Consider the following 16,862-nt stretch of genomic DNA (forward strand, 5'->3'; position numbering starts at 1 on the left):
GTGATCTCTGATCTCAAAACCAGCAACATCTGTTACCCTGTTTTGCATCATTAAAAATCACAAAAACTCAGGAAATAAAGTCCAAATTTATATAGAAACTCACCCGAATCCCATTGCAGAGCTTTTATTTTTCTGTTGGTAGAGCATGTGCAGGTGTATCCATACATGACACAATTGAATATTCGTCCATCCATAATGCAATTTTTAGCAATTTCCGTAACAGCTTCCTCAATTGGCTACAGAACATTTTCATTATTTCTTAGTGTGATCTGATATATGTTGCCTCCACTGTTGTTCCTAGGAGAAGAATATATTCTCAGTAAATTGTTTAAAGCACAAGAAAATGACAGCATGACAACAGATTACTCTTCCTTTTTAACTCGCTGTTTCATCTGTCGAGTTCGCTGCTTGTTGGACAGTACTTCTGGATTCCTTGTAAGTACAATTTCACTTAGATGACTGTAAGCTTGACATAATAGATTTTAATTACTTCATATGAAAAATTCTTCAACATAAATATTGTGGAGACCCATGGACAGGATACACTTTTCTTTTGCTGTGCACTAGCAAGAAACACCTAAAGATAAGTATTAATATATGTGAAGAGTGATGGGAGAAAAGAAGGTTGTAATACTGGAAATTGAAAGAATTTAAAACTTCTTATGTTTTAAGATCTTTTTGACAATATCTGTCCTCAATTTGTATTGGGCGCAGTACAAGGGTGGCAAGTCTGAATTTCAACAATTAACATTTAAGCACAAGGTATTTGCTTTAAGGAGAAGAAAAAATAATGATCCATTTTCCCCTTTTGTAAAGAATCCTTTAATAACAAACCCCAGAATTAGAAAGTCTCTTGCATGCTCTGTACTAGGAGTGGCTCATTTCTAGAAATCACATCTTCTCCATTCTGTTAGCAAAGACCAATGCTGCTTCTTCTTAGGGGAAACTCCAGCACGTGCGAAGAAAATGAGAGGATCAGCATGAGACTGGGAAATGCGAGTTCTGTCTCAGATGCTCATTTGCTGGAAGCCTATGGGTCTTAACAGCCATCATTTCTGCATCCCTGCTTTAATCTCTGGAAAATGCCTAACTCAAATGGGCTGATTTTTCTCTGGGCATTTTTTGGTAGTTAATATTTTCACTGAGAGGCAGCAGCTTGCTATTAACTTGATCCCCGCCTTCTGACTTAGACATTTGAGGCAGGGACGGATGGCTCCTCCCAAGCTATGCACTCTGTACCTGGGTATCTTGGCCCTTTCTTTCCCTTGGCATCTGGCTGCACAGTCTCTGGGTTGTGCCAGTCCATATACTTCTCAGAGAAAGTGCAGAGCAAGAGGAAAGAAACTAAGAGACCTTCTCACTGAGAGAACAGAGCATGGAAAAATAATGGTTCCAGCTTCAGTGGGGTACAGAGGAAACAACTGTTTGCACCACTGTACACTGCCTGTTTTGGTGAACAGAACATAACACAGATCTTCTACTTCTGAGTACACAAGAGAGAAAAAAACTCAACCAGCCTCAAAAGACTCATTTTATAGTTGATAGTACCTCCACCCACCCTGTCTCTGAAATGGCATGGCTTAAATTATATGAGTAAAATTAAATTCCTAGTTTTAATCCCTGATTCAAAACTGGGATTAGTGTTAAATAATACAGTCCATAGGTTGTATTAGTATTTTAAATGTTTATACACTAAATGCTTAAGTTGTTGTTTGGTTGGTTGTTTTTTTTTTTTTCAGACAATGCAGTTCCAAGGCAAACTAAAGTTTCTCTTTGGACAAAGGAAGAAGTCCTCATCAGGAACAGTATTGCCACCTCAGCTGTCCTTATTCTGCATAGTGGTACCACTTCTGCTCCCTTCTGTGACAGAGATGAAGATGAAAAGCCTGCTTGTGAAAGCAAAACACAAAGCTGATGATGCAGCAGCAGCGAACACCAAGTATTTACAAATTATTCTTTTGGCATTTAGTGAAGATTATGGGCTATTAAGCATGTAAAAAACACAAATTATGCTAAATATCTCTCCATTTTAAAACTCTGTCTTAGAAAAGTGAATAATTTATCTGGATTTAACTATTGAATACAAAATAAATATAATACAATTACTATAATAGAACATAATAGGATACAAGACGATGTAATATATTGTACTCTATTTATAATATATGTTAAGTATTATATTTCAATACACAAAATTTTATAATAAAAATGGAACATCAGGATGTCTTTCTAACCTTCAGGAGTTACCAATGCAGTAAGCCAGTCTACTAGCTATAAAAGTGGAAAAGGAAAAGTATTTTTACTGCGAGTTTTCAAATTTCAGTATCTTTTGCTAACACTATTATTTCGACTGGCACATTTTGGTAACAAACAAAGGAAAAGGAAAACTTCAGGAAGGTGAATGTGTGTCTGTGGGGGCTGTTCACATAGAGTCCAATGAGTTGTACTTGGTGTATGCATTTATCTTTCAACAGAAGTTTTATGAACACGTAAGTTTACAATTGCACTAAATGTCTTGGGGGTGATCATTTGGTAGCAATCACAAAAGATCAGGACGGATTGTGTTCAGACTTATCTCCTTCCTAACACATATTTTTGTTACTCTTCTATGTCAGAATTTTAGTTGATGTTTGGGGCTAGGATCATACTTGCCCTTATTTGCTTAAATATAACCTTACAGTAATGAGTTCTATTGCTGTGAAGCAAAATGCTTGTCAGCATGACTGACAGTACCATAACTTGGCTTTTAATTGGATTATGCTTGTGTATGTGTGGATTCACTATCCAGATGTATAATGTGGTTCTAGCACATACATCCTTTTGACAAGTACTAAATTGCTGGAAGTCTGGTAAAATGGACTATGCAGGCTTTTGGAATAGAGTAGGAAAAGCATTTCTACTTGCTAGTTTTTCCAGTAGCCCGGGTGAAATTAACTGATGATTGGAACTGAGCTCTTAGAAGAGAGGTGTTTTACCATCTGACTGGACAGTGGCCAAGGATTTAACAAGTATGAAGCAACCATTTATCTTCAGGATTTCCTTTGGTTCAGGCCTGAAGCATGGTAGCCAAGGATGGTGGGCAGATTTACACAGTCTTTTTCTTTTTTTGATGGTCTTAATGAAGGGAAGCATTTGTAACACAGTGTTACAGACATTGCACTCTTTTCAAACCCTGATTCAGGCATTTTCAGCTAAAGATTGGAAGAAATACATTCAAATCATATGGTGCTTATCGCAAAATTGAAGTCACGCTAAGTCTTAAATGCATTGCTGATCACTTTGATGTACATACCTTGAATGTAACTCGAATAGGAAGACCAAGGATATACACGGCGTTTGTCTCAATTCCAGATGAAATTTATTTTTCCAAATATAGTAAGCCATGAGCAGAATATTCCTAAGCATAACTATTCCTCTTAATTGAATACAGAACTCCAGGCACACACTACTTTGAGCGACCAAATGATGCAGGAAAAAGATAATTATTTAGTGTTAGTTGCTCCATACTTAAAACATACGCTTTTGCTAATGGTCACCAGCTTGAAGGTCATATCTTTTAGAGTCTGTGATTCTATTGTGTTTCATTGACTGACAAAGAGTTTTCCACATTTTCTGCCCTCTACAGCTCCAGTTCAAAAAGCAGTTCAGGACCATGTGAAGCAACAGAATTATATGAACGAAACAGTCACCATGAAGGCGCCGCCTTCACTAATGCATTACAGATTGCTGAAAACCAAATCAAAGGTACTGCTAAGCACTTCTAGATTATATACAGTTTATGGGAAAAGAACCTCATCTTTTATTTTCTCCTGATAGGTTTTTCAGGTTTTGGTCCCAATGCTCTCTTTCTTCTTCTCCCTAACACCTCTTCTTTAAAAAAATGCAAAAAAATTATCCACTTCGAAAGATAATACTGAATCAGTCTGTGATTTCAGAGTGGGCAGAAAATTTACAGATGGTAAATATTTACAATATTACCAGAAAATTTACAATCATGGTAAATAGTAAATAGTAAATAAATAGTAAAAGATTAATAATAAAGAAAAATAGTAAAGAAAAATAGTAAAAGAATACTCAATGTATGCTTGCTTAAAAGTTGCAGCACTGAATTTAATAAGATTATGTGAAAATCCTAATAATTAATAACAATATCTATCCCTCTCTGAGGAAAACTTGGATGATATGTTACACATGTTAGTTTTCCCCAAAGATTAGAAAACAGAGGAAAATTAGAATGCATTGTCTTTAAAACTCATGATGCGCCCACAGCTTTGACTCATGCTTTTCCAGTGCTTGGCTGTGGAAAAATTGTGAGAGTCTATGCTCTATTTCAGATTTTACAGTGGATAAAATTTTGATGGTAAGTCTACCCCACTGGGCAACTTCTTCTTGAGCAGACTTGTACTCATCCTTCCATCATATCTGCTGGAAATCTTTAATGTCTAAAACCATTCCTCTCTTACAGACCCATTTTCCATGAACATTTTCTTGTTGGCATAGTACTACTACTACTGAGAGGAAAATATTATAAGGAATGAGTAATACTGAAAAATCCTTGGTTACAGTTTAAGTGCTTTACTAGGCTTTTCAAATTTCAGTTTTAAAACATGATTTTCTTCATTTTGTGAGATATTTTAGCTTGTACTTTCCTATGCTGATGCTTCTGGGGCAACAGAGAAACTTTTTTTGCAGTTTAGGTAACAAAAAATACTTAATACTGCTTGTATTAAAATCTATTTTCTTTTAAATTATATAGCAAAGAATAATGGAGAAAATGGCATTTCTTTAGTCAAAGTACAAACAAATGAAGATCACTGGGTCTGGGTTCAAGCTAACACTCAACTTCTGTATCGAAGTGGTTGTTCAGAATACGTCCTTGCCCAACAGCAAATGCTAAAGTAAGTATATTTTCCAGTACCAAAAAGAAAGAAAAGTAGAAAAATGAATGTATTCTTTTTGTATGAAATCTTTAAAAGGCTCCACTGACCTAAGAGAAGAGCTGAATGAGAAAAATTTGGTTTACTTATGATATGGAAATCTATTTCTATCTTGGAACATATGAAATGGCTGTTACAGTCTGAAACAATATTTCTGTCTTCAGTCTTTTCTTCTTCTGAAGTTGAGTGTACATATACACTACGTCAGAAAGAAAATACTTGTTTATTAATATTTGACTTTCTTACACAAAAAAAAATTTGGATTTCGTTTTACTTTGCAGCTGAAAACTTCGTCTCCCAGTTTTTCTGCTTATCAACACTTGACTATGTTAAGCTTTTTTTTCCCTTCATGTATGACAGTTGTGTTCATGTTTTTAGTTGTGTATGTGCAACATAATCTAAAGAAGGGTTCATACTCATATTCATTGTATGTTTGTAGATAGATACATCTAGTTGCTTGTAGGCTCAGTCATGGAGTGTAATCTAATCTCAGATTTGCACTCAGAGAGGACTTCTTGGATGAGTTTTACCCTTTCCTCCCAAACAGGCTTTTCATCTTTCCCCCATGGGACTGTCTGTTCCAGTTCCTGTGGGCCTTGTTGAAGTATCTCTTCAAGATTGTCTGAGGGAAGAGATAAGAGAGTGGACACAATGAGCAGGGGCCAGGAGTTTTACGTAGCCACCATCTGGCCCAGTGTTAAAAATGTGGTTGTTATCCTGGATTTTTTCCTTTAGAATGCCTTGCAGGTGGAAGAAATAATTGAAAAGTCTTTGCACTTCTAGAGTAAATATTCCTTGCAGGTAGTGTATCTCCCAATATCCACATGACTGCAGGGCAGCTCCTACCTAAGGATGCTGGAACTTTTTACCTTTACTGGGATGGTGCAAACATCATCTTGCTGTGTGAGGGAATGAATTTCTATTAAGAAGAAGATTAAAAGGGGCTGTTTCCTTTATTAGTTTCTCTACTTCCAAATTGTTCTTTTGTGTAATTAAGCATGTTTCTTTAGCTACATTTTTACTTTCTGAATGATTAAAATCCTTCCTTTCTTCTTGATAGTTCCTGCAGACTGAAGTATTACAAGATTTGGCCTTGGTGAATATATTCAGTTCCATCTTAGTCTGCAAGAGACTTTGTATTTGCTACTACGTTTTTTTTGTTGTTGCTAAAATGTATGCTGTTTTCTGGGAAACATACATTCTTTTGGAGAATTTTCACGGGATACTATTTCACTGTAAAATTCTTCATTTGGAGGTTTAACTTTTTTTGACTATTTCATTTTGTTCGGTCCTTTGTTTCTCGATTTGACCATTTTCTGAGAAGCATGTTCTGCAGCAAACTTGTATCAAACCATTTGCATCTCAATACTGTCAATAATAAAAATAAGAATATTTAGCAGAGGACTGAAAATATTTAAAACGTTAGAAAAAAAAGAGAAAATATTCTTCTTTCGTGGTGTACATTATTAGTTTCTCTCTTTGTAACAACATGGACTCCCTCTACTGGAAGATCCCTTACTTGCACATTGATTCGATACTTAAGAAAAAATTCTATTGTGACCTAAGAAAAAGACTTCTAAACCCCTTAGTAGGTTTTCAGGTTTTCACATGAAGTTTCCTATTGAGATGTCTGCTTCTTGTTTGGAGAGGGATGAGGTGGTTTCATAGCACTGACCCTGCAGGGTTGGGAATCAGCATATTAGTGAATTCAAGACCTGAATCTCAGGATTTGGACCCTAGTTCTGAAAACAGCTGCTTCAGGCATGGAAGTGCTCAGGCAGCACTCTCTGCCAGTGTTCTTCTTTAATGTTGAATACTTCAGCTGGAGGTCATGGAAAATTAATTTACTGGCCATCTTAGAAAACAAAAGGCAACATAAAATAAGTTAGACATATAAAACAAACCTACACCCAATATTAACATCTGTGACTATTCAGTTATTTAATTTGGGCATTTTATTTCCTCTCAGCTGTATTATTGAAATATAAGACCCCTGTGGTTCTCCCTCAAATCACTCTGATCAGAAAGCTCTTCTGTGTCCAAATAACTCCTTGTTAACAAAATACATCTCATTTAAGATACTATTTGTATTTTATCTCTAGAATTTTCTACACACAAATATTATTTAGATATATTTCAAGGGAAGAAAAAAAGTGTAAGGGAATTACTGTACACATAATTAGGTCTTTATTGAACTATGTGCCCAAAATGGAAGAGAAAATTCATGATGGAATTCAAATGAAGCAATGCCTCAGAAAGTTAGCTGTGCACACACATTGACACCCAGGTGCAGGGACACTCTTGTTCTCTCAAACAAATGCAAAGGTTATGTGCACAACAGTGTGAAAGTCCCATATTGAGGACAATGTATGGCTTGTAACACATGTTGAGCCACTCTGTATCCCAGAAAACAACCATTTAGAAACCTCTGACTGACTGACTTTCTTTTCTACTCTTATTGAAAGGGAAGAAGATGAACAACTGAAGATACTAAGTGGTTTTGCCAGTTTGAAAGGAAACCTGGAGGGGCTTTCCTATAATAGTGCCATTGAAACTCTGGGCCAGTGGAAGCATCTTAACTGGGCAGCAGTGAAGAATGAACAAGATAATGTAAAAGTGAAGTTTGAGCCTCATACTAATGGTGAGTGTTTTATGCAAGAGGAACCTCTCAGTTCTAACACATCAGTTTTAGGCATTCAAAACAACTGCACCACAAACAGTAGCTGGACTTTAAGAAACTCGAGTTCTTGTTCTATGAGCCAGCGAATGAACACTTGTCCAAACAGGAGAGCTGGATCATTCTACAATAGAGACCAAAATTTCTTAAATTTGGCATCAACTTGTTCTTCCCACTGGGGGAGCACAGAAAATGGCCAGTCTTACTTGGGGCTCCAACAACGCTGTGCAGAGAACTATGCAACAGACCACCTGAAGCTGCAGAGACCATTAATATCCTCAGAGTCTCTCTATGACACTGCTGTTCCCTTGGAGATGCCTATCAAAACAGAATACGATTCTGATTCTGAAAACATTGCTGATAACTACCTGCTGTCGCAGAGCCGAGCCTGGCTGGATGAGAGTGGCTCAGTGAGAAAGCAGGTGTCCAGCTATCCCAACAGAATGTACCTCAAAACAGAACCGGACCTCTGTGAGCCAGCCCTGCCTTGCCAGAAGCCAAGGCACTGCCTTTACACACCACATAATTGGCAATGCATCATAGCAAATCATCCCAACAACCTGAACTTGAACAGAGCTTGCAAGGGTTCACGGAACAAGGAGGTGGCCCCATTCTGCCCTCAGAATGCCTCCGTATGTTTGGAAAGCATGCCCGACCTGCCACACACAGCTTGCTACAGCCACTTCTACAGCCCCAGCCCAGGGGAGGAGAAAGAGCAGATTAATGAGGTGTTCAAAGTGCCATGTGAATTTAAAAACCCCTGCTTGGTTCAAGCAATCAAGCGTGAGCCCCTGGATTCTCCACCGTTGTCCAACAGTGGACAGAACAGAGTACACGCGAGCTTTCCTGAAAATACATTAGCAAGTCCTGTGCCTCATAAAACCACTGAATGTACATTTTTGCAATAGATTTTATAACATTTGAAATATTTATAATGTTAAAAGCAAGAAGTTGTAGATTCTCTTCCAGTTTGGTTAAATGAGTTACTAAAATCAAAAGCCAGTGGAAAGATTTTGAGTGTGTGTGTGTGTGCACCTGTGTGTGAAAAGAAACAGACACAGGTACACACATCCTACCCCCCCCCCCCCCCCACTGCCCTTCTCTTAGTGATCCTTGTGAAGAGGAAAGAAAGATTAAACCTCAGGCACAGAAAAATAATTATTACTTGCTGCACAGGTATACCTGATCATTTTTCTTTATCACCTTTCCTCTCTTGTCTATACTTCACTAGCAAGGTCTAGCAATTTCTGTTTCCTTTGGTTTGTTTTTCTCAAGGTGATGTGATGCCTCTGTGCAAACCAAAAATGTTTATGGTCTTCAGTGTGGCTAGTTCACCTTAGGAGTTCTTGCTTTATAATTATTTTTCTACTCTCATAAGAAGGATCAGCTATTCCTTCATCCCAGCATTAAATTAATGGCAATAGGAAAGGGCTTCACAACACAACATCTTAATTTAAAAGGACCACATTAGTAAAAACAATGACTTTCATAAATGCATTATAAATTATTTCAAACTTCAACTGAAGTTACTCCTAAGTTTCTTGATAATATTATTGTTTTAGAATCCATTTTTTTCCATTTTAATGCCATCAGCCTTTCATGTTGCTGCTGAAAGACTGAACAATGGGATGTAATCCACTTCTATAAATCAGTTACAAAATGTTGTTAAGTATATGGGAGAACAAAGTATTTCTCCAATTATTTTCCTTACTGTTACTTGTAACATTAACAAAGGAAAAGCACTTTTTCACTTGATAGTATTTCTTTGACTGATAGCAGCTTATTAGATATCGTCACCTTACATCAAAACCAAATCCCACACTAAGATTATTTTCAAAAACATCCTCGTTTCAATCCCAAAAGAAACCCTTAATCTCACTGAGAGGTAACTGGTGGATGCATACCTTTCAAAAGCACTTCAGTGCACTGTAGTGCTTTTGAAAACAGAGTATATACTTCTCTTTGAACCCAGACAGTAATGTATTTCCACAACAAAAAAATAAAATTATATTTTGGGTTTTGTTATTGTTGTAGTTTGACTCCTGCACTAACTTTTGTTTTAAAATTGCACTATTTCAACTTTTTATCAACTTCACCTATATAAAAACCACATCATTTTAAAAAAAAATGCTTAGATGTATGTATATGTGCTTTTTGAAAGAAGCCCTGTAATGAATGTTTTCTTTTTCAAAATGTTATAAATAATTATAATGTCTTCCTTTCTCTATCTAAGGGCATGGCGTTTTTTACATGCCAGAAGAGAGGCATAAAATTCTCCAAAATATTTTAAATATGTGGGATAAGTCGAGTTTTCAGGTAGTGCAATGGTTCTGCACCTGGGAGGCTGCTCTTCTCCAAGAAGACTGACCATCTTTTCTGATAGAAATTACTGCCTGTACATTAGAGTTGGCAGGTGTAAAGATACACATTCTCTGCATGCCAATTAAGTGCTTATGAACTGTGGTATGATCTGAAATGCACACTGGACAGTAAAGCAGGGCAACAATATCTTACTGTATTTCAGGTTAAATCTGCCATAGTCCACTTGACTGTATCCAAGCCATGAGAATGTTACCTTTCTGGTGTCTGAGGTACATCAGCTCCCTGCTGGCTGTGTGCTGCCGCTTATTTGAGACAGTCTTGATATCCTTGCTTTAATACTCCTGCCAGTGGTTGCAGTGCAATATCAGACCCTGTTCTGAAGTGAGACCACAGTGGTGGAATTTACACTGCTCTCCAGTACACCACTGTCCATATCACATAAATTCAAGCCAAACTGCAAAAATACTTGTGGGCAAGCAAACTTGTTGCTCATGCAGAGTGAGACTGCCATAAATCAGTGTTGCTGCACAGCCTCTGCCTCACTGATTCGCTATCTACATAATTACAAGCAGCAGTTCTTTACACTCTCACAGAGCTGCTGTCATAGTCCTTTGCTTGGCATGCAGCAGTGGCACTGCTTATGTGCTGGTGCCAGACACTCTACTGTGTGCCTCATAGCTGCTTGTTGGGTTGTGCTATGAACCCTGTAACATTCTCCAGTCCAGCTCCTTGTGCAGCTGCCTGGCAGAAATGAGATGATGGGGAGAAAGGGTAGTGTGGGAATAGGTGGCTGGGGGCAACTGGAGGACACACCCACATGACTTCTGAAAGCAGCTTTTTAAGAATCACTGTCACACCCCTTCGAATGAGAGTACCTGGGCTTGGTTTCACACTGCCTAGTACTTTCTCACATCATTTGCATTGATGAAGTAAAACACTGTTATCTTCATCTGGACATGCTGGTGCCATTTTGCAGGATGGGAGTGGTTACACCAGGTGCAACTCTGTAGAGGACTGTGCCACCAAAAGCCTTGTCTATGCTTAGAAATATTACCTGCTGTGACTACAGTGGGAGAGCTCTACCAGCCAGATTTCTCTCTTCAGTGCAGAAGTAATTTATACTAACAACAGAAAATCTCTATTGCTCTCTCTGTTACAAAATTCATTCTTTTTTGTTGACATAACTCTCAAGCTTTCTGGGCTCATATCAGTTATAATTATTTTCCTCATGTTTCCAACAAACCCAGACAGATTTTACACATCTTGATTGATATTACAGAGGTAGGTGAAGCTTCTGCCTGTAAGGGAATGTAATCTGATACATGAGATGTAATGGCCTTCTAGAAGGATGGATGAATGTGTGACTCAAAAGTGAGATGTCACCTTCTGACTCCCTGCTGTGTAAATGCAGTTACATTTATTATTCCATAAAGTCTGAAACCAAGAATAAACACACTTATCCTGTACATCACATTTGATTTTGGCCTACTTAATTTGTGGCTGAGTTCTTATTTCAGGTCTCACAAGAAAAAATGTGGTATGAGTAGAATTTCTTCTAAATTACCACACATGCAGTACAGCAATCTCCCAAGAACTGGGCTTATGGAGAGATCAGCAGTTTATCCTCTTTTTGGGCAATTGCCAACCATTGTTGGTAGTAAACAAAGACCAGTTCCTTCTAAGTACTTAGAAAGAACAGAGGAAATAAACGCTTAAAAATAATCTCTTGCCATTTGTGTTTAAGGCACAGATATGCCTTCATCCTCTCCCCATGATATGTGCCCTGGATTGAGTCGGGCCTGAAATCTGACATTGCATTGTACCCTGTTAAATTACCACTGATTTAATCTATAAAACCTTTTTGTATGAAGACATTAATGACCCCCTGGCACTGACCAGTAAATAGGATGAAAGAGAGAGCAGTTCTTTAAAATGGTTACATTTTCTTAGTGGTTGTTGCCGCTTTGGTATTATTCTAAAAACTAGCACTGAGAAGTAGGATTTAAGATATTTTCAGTCACTGGTGTTTAGCTTTTATCCTTAATGAACTGGCATTTGTATCCCTTCAGCGCAACCCTAAAGTCTGTTTTAGGAGCCTCCCAATGCATTTATTGTAGCAACAATAAAAAATTATTCTTGTAGAAGAAATGCCTAGTCAAATGGTTGCCTAATAGGAACTTGGGGCATTCAGGCCATAAGAAATGCCTGACTGATAATAGCATTCAAACTTCCTCAGCCATAAACTCTTCAGAGGCTGAGACAGAATGGACTCATGAATTCCCTGATCTTTGGGGAGGGTATATTTTGGTGTGGAAGGTGAGCAGTTCCAAAAGCTGTGAGAAGGTGTCTCCCGCTGGGATGTTACTTGGTCCACAGAGAGCAGAGACAATATTATCAGTGCTAAAGCTGCTGATCAAGGTCTTGACTTTACTGAGAATGTGACCTGATTTCAGCTGTCAGTGGACAGCTGCTGAGCACCATACAAATGCTACTCAAACACTGTTGAAAGCTACTATTTTTACTGAGAAACAACATGATTTGAGGTAGGAGCTTGAACAGCAAAAAGAGGGGATTTTCCTGCACTTACATAGTGACTGAAACTGGGGCAGACCTCCACTGTAGGTAACACTATAAATAATTTACATTGACTTAAAAGTCTTCAGACACCAAAATAAAGCTCTGTTTCAAAAATTCTGTGTGAGGGCAGCACTGTGGGAGTGGTAAGCTTGTTTCCGTTGTCCTCAGTTTGGAGATTTAACAAGGGAAATGAAAGATTAAGAGACTGTACCTAAATCCACTGTAGGAAAGACTAAACTTCCTATTCTTTGATTGTAACATGGTAATGCAAAATTTAAGTCTGTGGTTTACCCACCTTTTATTGGAACACAGCCATGTATTCTTAAAGTTCTTACATCTGAGTCTGCTCTGGATGGCTTAGGGAAGTCTGACATTTGAGCATCAGTCAGTTCAGTAAGACTTTAGGTGCTGATCTTTTGATATAGTATTGAGATCGACAGAGCACGTGCAATCCTTCTGGAAATTCCTAGTGCTTAAAATACTTAAGAGGCAACAAGCCTGAGACAAGGAATATTCTGTGGGATAAGATCAGCTTCTGCTGCCTAGAAGCTTTTCTTAACTCTTTGTGTTGAAGCCATACTGGAACTTAAATAGGACAGCCTCACCCACTGTAGTTACTTCAAGAAACCCATTATTTTCTCTTAACAAGGTGTTATGTTTCAATTAAAATAGTTAAAAGGCATAATTTCCCCTACCTATGAATACATATATTGCCTTAGGTAATGGTAAAAAAATTAACATACTTTTATTCTTTCATTTGAGTGTCACTTAACCAAGAAAACCAACCTCAGAATGACAGGGGTATAGAATGGTTCTATTTTTCTTGTCTATCTGCTCGTTTCCTCTCTTTCTCTCTCTCTACTCTTTTAGAGTGTAAACATTCAAAATGGAAATACTTTCCTGATCATACTGAGACAAAAAACCTGAACGTAAACTAGACTGTAGAAAATGTCTCAGTAGAACAGGACTTCCTCTCCCTGGAGTTCCTTCTTTTAAATCTTGCCAAGTCCTACGTGAAACTGCGAGTCTCAACTGAAAACAGGCATCTGTAACATGTAGGGAGCAAGAGATTGTGCAGGTGGCCATGCTCACATTGTAGTCACAAGACTTTTATCCAGCTGAAGGAGATTCATACAAGAGGCCTGCACCGGGTAGCTTATGTTCATAGGCACTGCCACCCTGACAAACAGATCTTTGTCACGTTTCAGTGACATGTGGCGTGTTCTTGTCACTATGAATACATTTCCCTATCATGCTATCAGAATGCCTCTGAGCAAAGTCATCAGCTACATTCTAAACTCACAAAGTACTTTTAAAAAAAACCAACCCAAATGTCTGGAGATCCAAGCATTTGCTTGTGGTTAGGCAAAGGTGTTCTTTGAGTGGAAGTTTGGAAGAAAGTAAAAAAAGAAAAAAATTGTTAAGACAAATTTTGGGGAGAGAAAAGATATATTGCCATCAAGGTGTAATTATTCTGTGACTACAGCATTAATTCTTCATCCACTGTTAAAAATTCTGTGGTCTGAAATCACGTCCTCTTTTTCTTTTTTCAGTAGAACTGATTTTGTAACTTTTCAGGTTAAAAATAATTCTTGAGAACAAGGATTGAGGCATTTCAATGCTAAGCTGCATTTCTCAATCGGACTGAAAAAGTCATTCTAGGAGGCATGAAGTGCTCCCGTTCCTTTCCTGGGGCTAGTCTTCCAAACTCTGGCAAATTCAGTGTGTGCATTATCTCTCTTGCTGCTGGTAATTGTGCAGCTGATGCTCTAACTATGCAGTCCAAAGTTTTTCAATATTTCCTTGATGCAACAAGGCTCCAGGGACAGCTCCAGTTTCACATTTGTACTGGTAGAATTATGGTAAACAAAGATGTGGCAGAAGGCAATAGAAAGAACATCAGCTGCTTGGCTAGTCTTATTAATTCTATTTCAGCAATTAAAATGCTATGTTAGAAAAAAACATGTGAACTTCTGGTCTAGAGTGCCTCATTCTGCACCACAGGATGGTGTAAACTCTCCCTTCTGAACCTCTTTTTTTTCCTTTTTTTAATTTTTTTTTTTTATTTTTAATTTCTGGACCACATGTATCCTCCCTGTGCTCATTTAAAACGTGAAATAAGGAGAGGCAAACATCAACTGTTGTATGGGGTTTTTTTTTTCTAATTCTGTCTTTTGAGAAAGAACTTCAAAAAGGCAAAAGTTATCTTAGTTCTCAATAACAGGATTCAGTTTTTGTTTCTACTCTTACCATAACTAAGAAAATTCTTCCTCTGCATGGTCAACAAACTTCCCTCTTCTGAAAGGGTTCTTCCTGACACCCTCTCCCCCCTGAACTCCTTCTTAACCAAACCAAAGAACACTTCCTTAAAGGCAATTTTCTTTTCTTTCTCTAGCTTTTCCACCTTTGTGATTGCTTAGGATGGTACATTTTGGTCTCCACCCTTGCTGTTTTCTGTGTCTGTAGCTTTATTTCCACTTCAGGCATACTTCAAAAGTTTTGCCAAAAGAACAGTGTTAGGCAGAAGTGCAATCCCCCATTTCTCCCTGCCCTCCTTAATAAGACAGAGGTACTCACTAATTACAGATGTACCCCTAAACCAGACAATAGGTCACTCTGCTGGTGAAACATCCTCTCTTCAGGAGTCTGTACTGCCAAGAAACCACCAGCTACCACCAATAGTTTAGTGCTGCAAGTATATAAATAATGCCAAATCCTTTTTTTCTTTAGAAACGGTCTCTCTTTCAAACAATCAAGGAACTAATTTTCTCCTTTCTTCTTCTCTCATTTTTGTCTACGTGGGTTTATTCTTTCACTGCGCAATTGCACTTTAAATCTGCAATTTTTTTTTTTTTTTTTTTAAATTAAGAAGGGTATGGAAGCATTACACGATGTGTACAGTGCAGTGTTTTTAACTAGTCCATTTTAGATTTGGAGATTAGAACCACAAACACAGATCAGGAATTTTAATGTGACTCCATGTAAAAGACTGACTGTTACAGAAATGCCCATGAAAAATATGAGTACCCATAATATCATCACCGAAGGGATATAATCTGCCATCACACTCCACTAATAAACCTGTACTAAAAGTGCCATTCCTGCATCTTCTGCAGAAACACAGTGGAGGACAAGACTAACTCTTAGCAATCTGGTCTAGTGGAAGGTGTCTGTGCCCATGGTAGGGGGGTTGGAACTGGATAATCTTTAAAATCCTTTCCAACCCAAACCATTCTATGATTCCATGATTAACAAACACGTGTATGGAATTCTACCAACAGTTTTGGCCTATCTGGCACTCCATGATCCCCCAACATCTTTTGGGGGAGTGTGTATTTCTGGAGAGAACACTGCAACCACCCCAGCTCTATTTGAAAATGTGCTAGATGTTGCAGCTAATGCCTGCACTGGGACATGTGACCGAGGCACGAATGCTGCCCACCTGGGGAGGTGAAGCAGCAGACAGGCACAGCTCCAGCCCCGGAGAAGCCAATGCAGGGAATCCTGTGGGATCACCTTTGGTCATGTGTAACCCAACCAGCACCACTGGCTGTGCTGCTTCGTGTACAGGAGTATCATAGGTGTCACGGTATATCACTCATATACCTGTAAAATATATTGTGGCTGATTCAAAGCAGGCAGTGACCTGTGGATTTGACGTTCTGGCATGTTGTTTAAACCCGGTGCACTTTTCTGTTGTGTTTTGTACTGTCTCCTCAGCCTGCTTTTAGAAGGAACTTTCAAGCATACTTCTTAAATTATATTTTACATTTATTACCAGGCAAAAGCATAAAGCTGAGACATTTTAAAATAAAATGTTTGCATTTAAATTAACGCTGCTGCTGCTTGTGTTTCTTGCTGCTTCCCTGTACTGGGCCCAGTAACCCCCTCGCAGTGGGCCCAGCACTCCCCAGCCTCAACTGGTTCCAGTATCCCCTCTGGACTTGTTCCAGCATCTGTCCACCCTGGGCCCCTCCCAGGATCTGCTCTGGATTGGTCCCAGTACCCACCCCCAGCCTGAACTGGTCCCAGTATCCATCCTAAACAGGTACAGGCACCCACCCTGGTCTGAACTGGTTGCAGCAGCCTCTCTTGGCCTCAACTGGTCCCCGCATCCCCCCTGAACTGGTGCCAGCATCCTCTCCTTGAAGTCCTCCCGGAGTCTCTTCTGAACTGGCCCCAGTGTCCATCCTGAAGTGGTCCCACCACGCACCCTGGCCTGGTCCCGGGCTCCATCACGGCTCGGCCGGTCCCGGTTTCCTCCCTTGCTCCAGGGGGAGCCAGGCCGGGGGCGGGAGGGGGGGCGTGGCCTGGGGTGGGGGCGTGGCCTGGGGTGGGGGCGTGGCCTG

General features: G+C 38.9%; 1 protein-coding gene and 1 long non-coding RNA gene across 2 annotated transcripts in view; one reads left to right on the plus strand and one right to left on the minus strand.

The window, feature by feature from the left end:
- Positions 1-14,645, plus strand: part of LOC121672849 (aryl hydrocarbon receptor repressor-like) — an 88,799-nt gene extending 74,154 nt beyond the window's left edge. The window contains exons 7-11 of the mRNA XM_042045759.1: positions 302-435; positions 1,740-1,939; positions 3,626-3,744; positions 4,757-4,898; positions 7,403-14,645. Coding sequence (XP_041901693.1) covers positions 302-435; positions 1,740-1,939; positions 3,626-3,744; positions 4,757-4,898; positions 7,403-8,522 — 1,715 coding nt within the window. The 3' untranslated portion in view covers positions 8,523-14,645. The remainder of the gene's footprint in view (positions 1-301; positions 436-1,739; positions 1,940-3,625; positions 3,745-4,756; positions 4,899-7,402) is intronic.
- Positions 1-16,793, minus strand: part of LOC121672851 — a 31,000-nt gene extending 14,207 nt beyond the window's left edge. The window contains exons 1-2 of the long non-coding RNA XR_006019010.1: positions 16,576-16,793; positions 104-297 (exon numbers count right to left, since the gene is read on the minus strand). This is a non-coding gene — a long non-coding RNA (uncharacterized LOC121672851). The remainder of the gene's footprint in view (positions 1-103; positions 298-16,575) is intronic.
- Positions 16,794-16,862: the final 69 nt, after the last annotated feature.

The sequence above is a fragment of the Corvus kubaryi genome, unplaced genomic scaffold (genome assembly GCF_017639235.1).
Source record: "Corvus kubaryi isolate FWS band 111438036 unplaced genomic scaffold, C.kubaryi_AGA036_p1.0 65005, whole genome shotgun sequence".
Taxonomy (NCBI): domain Eukaryota; kingdom Metazoa; phylum Chordata; class Aves; order Passeriformes; family Corvidae; genus Corvus; species Corvus kubaryi.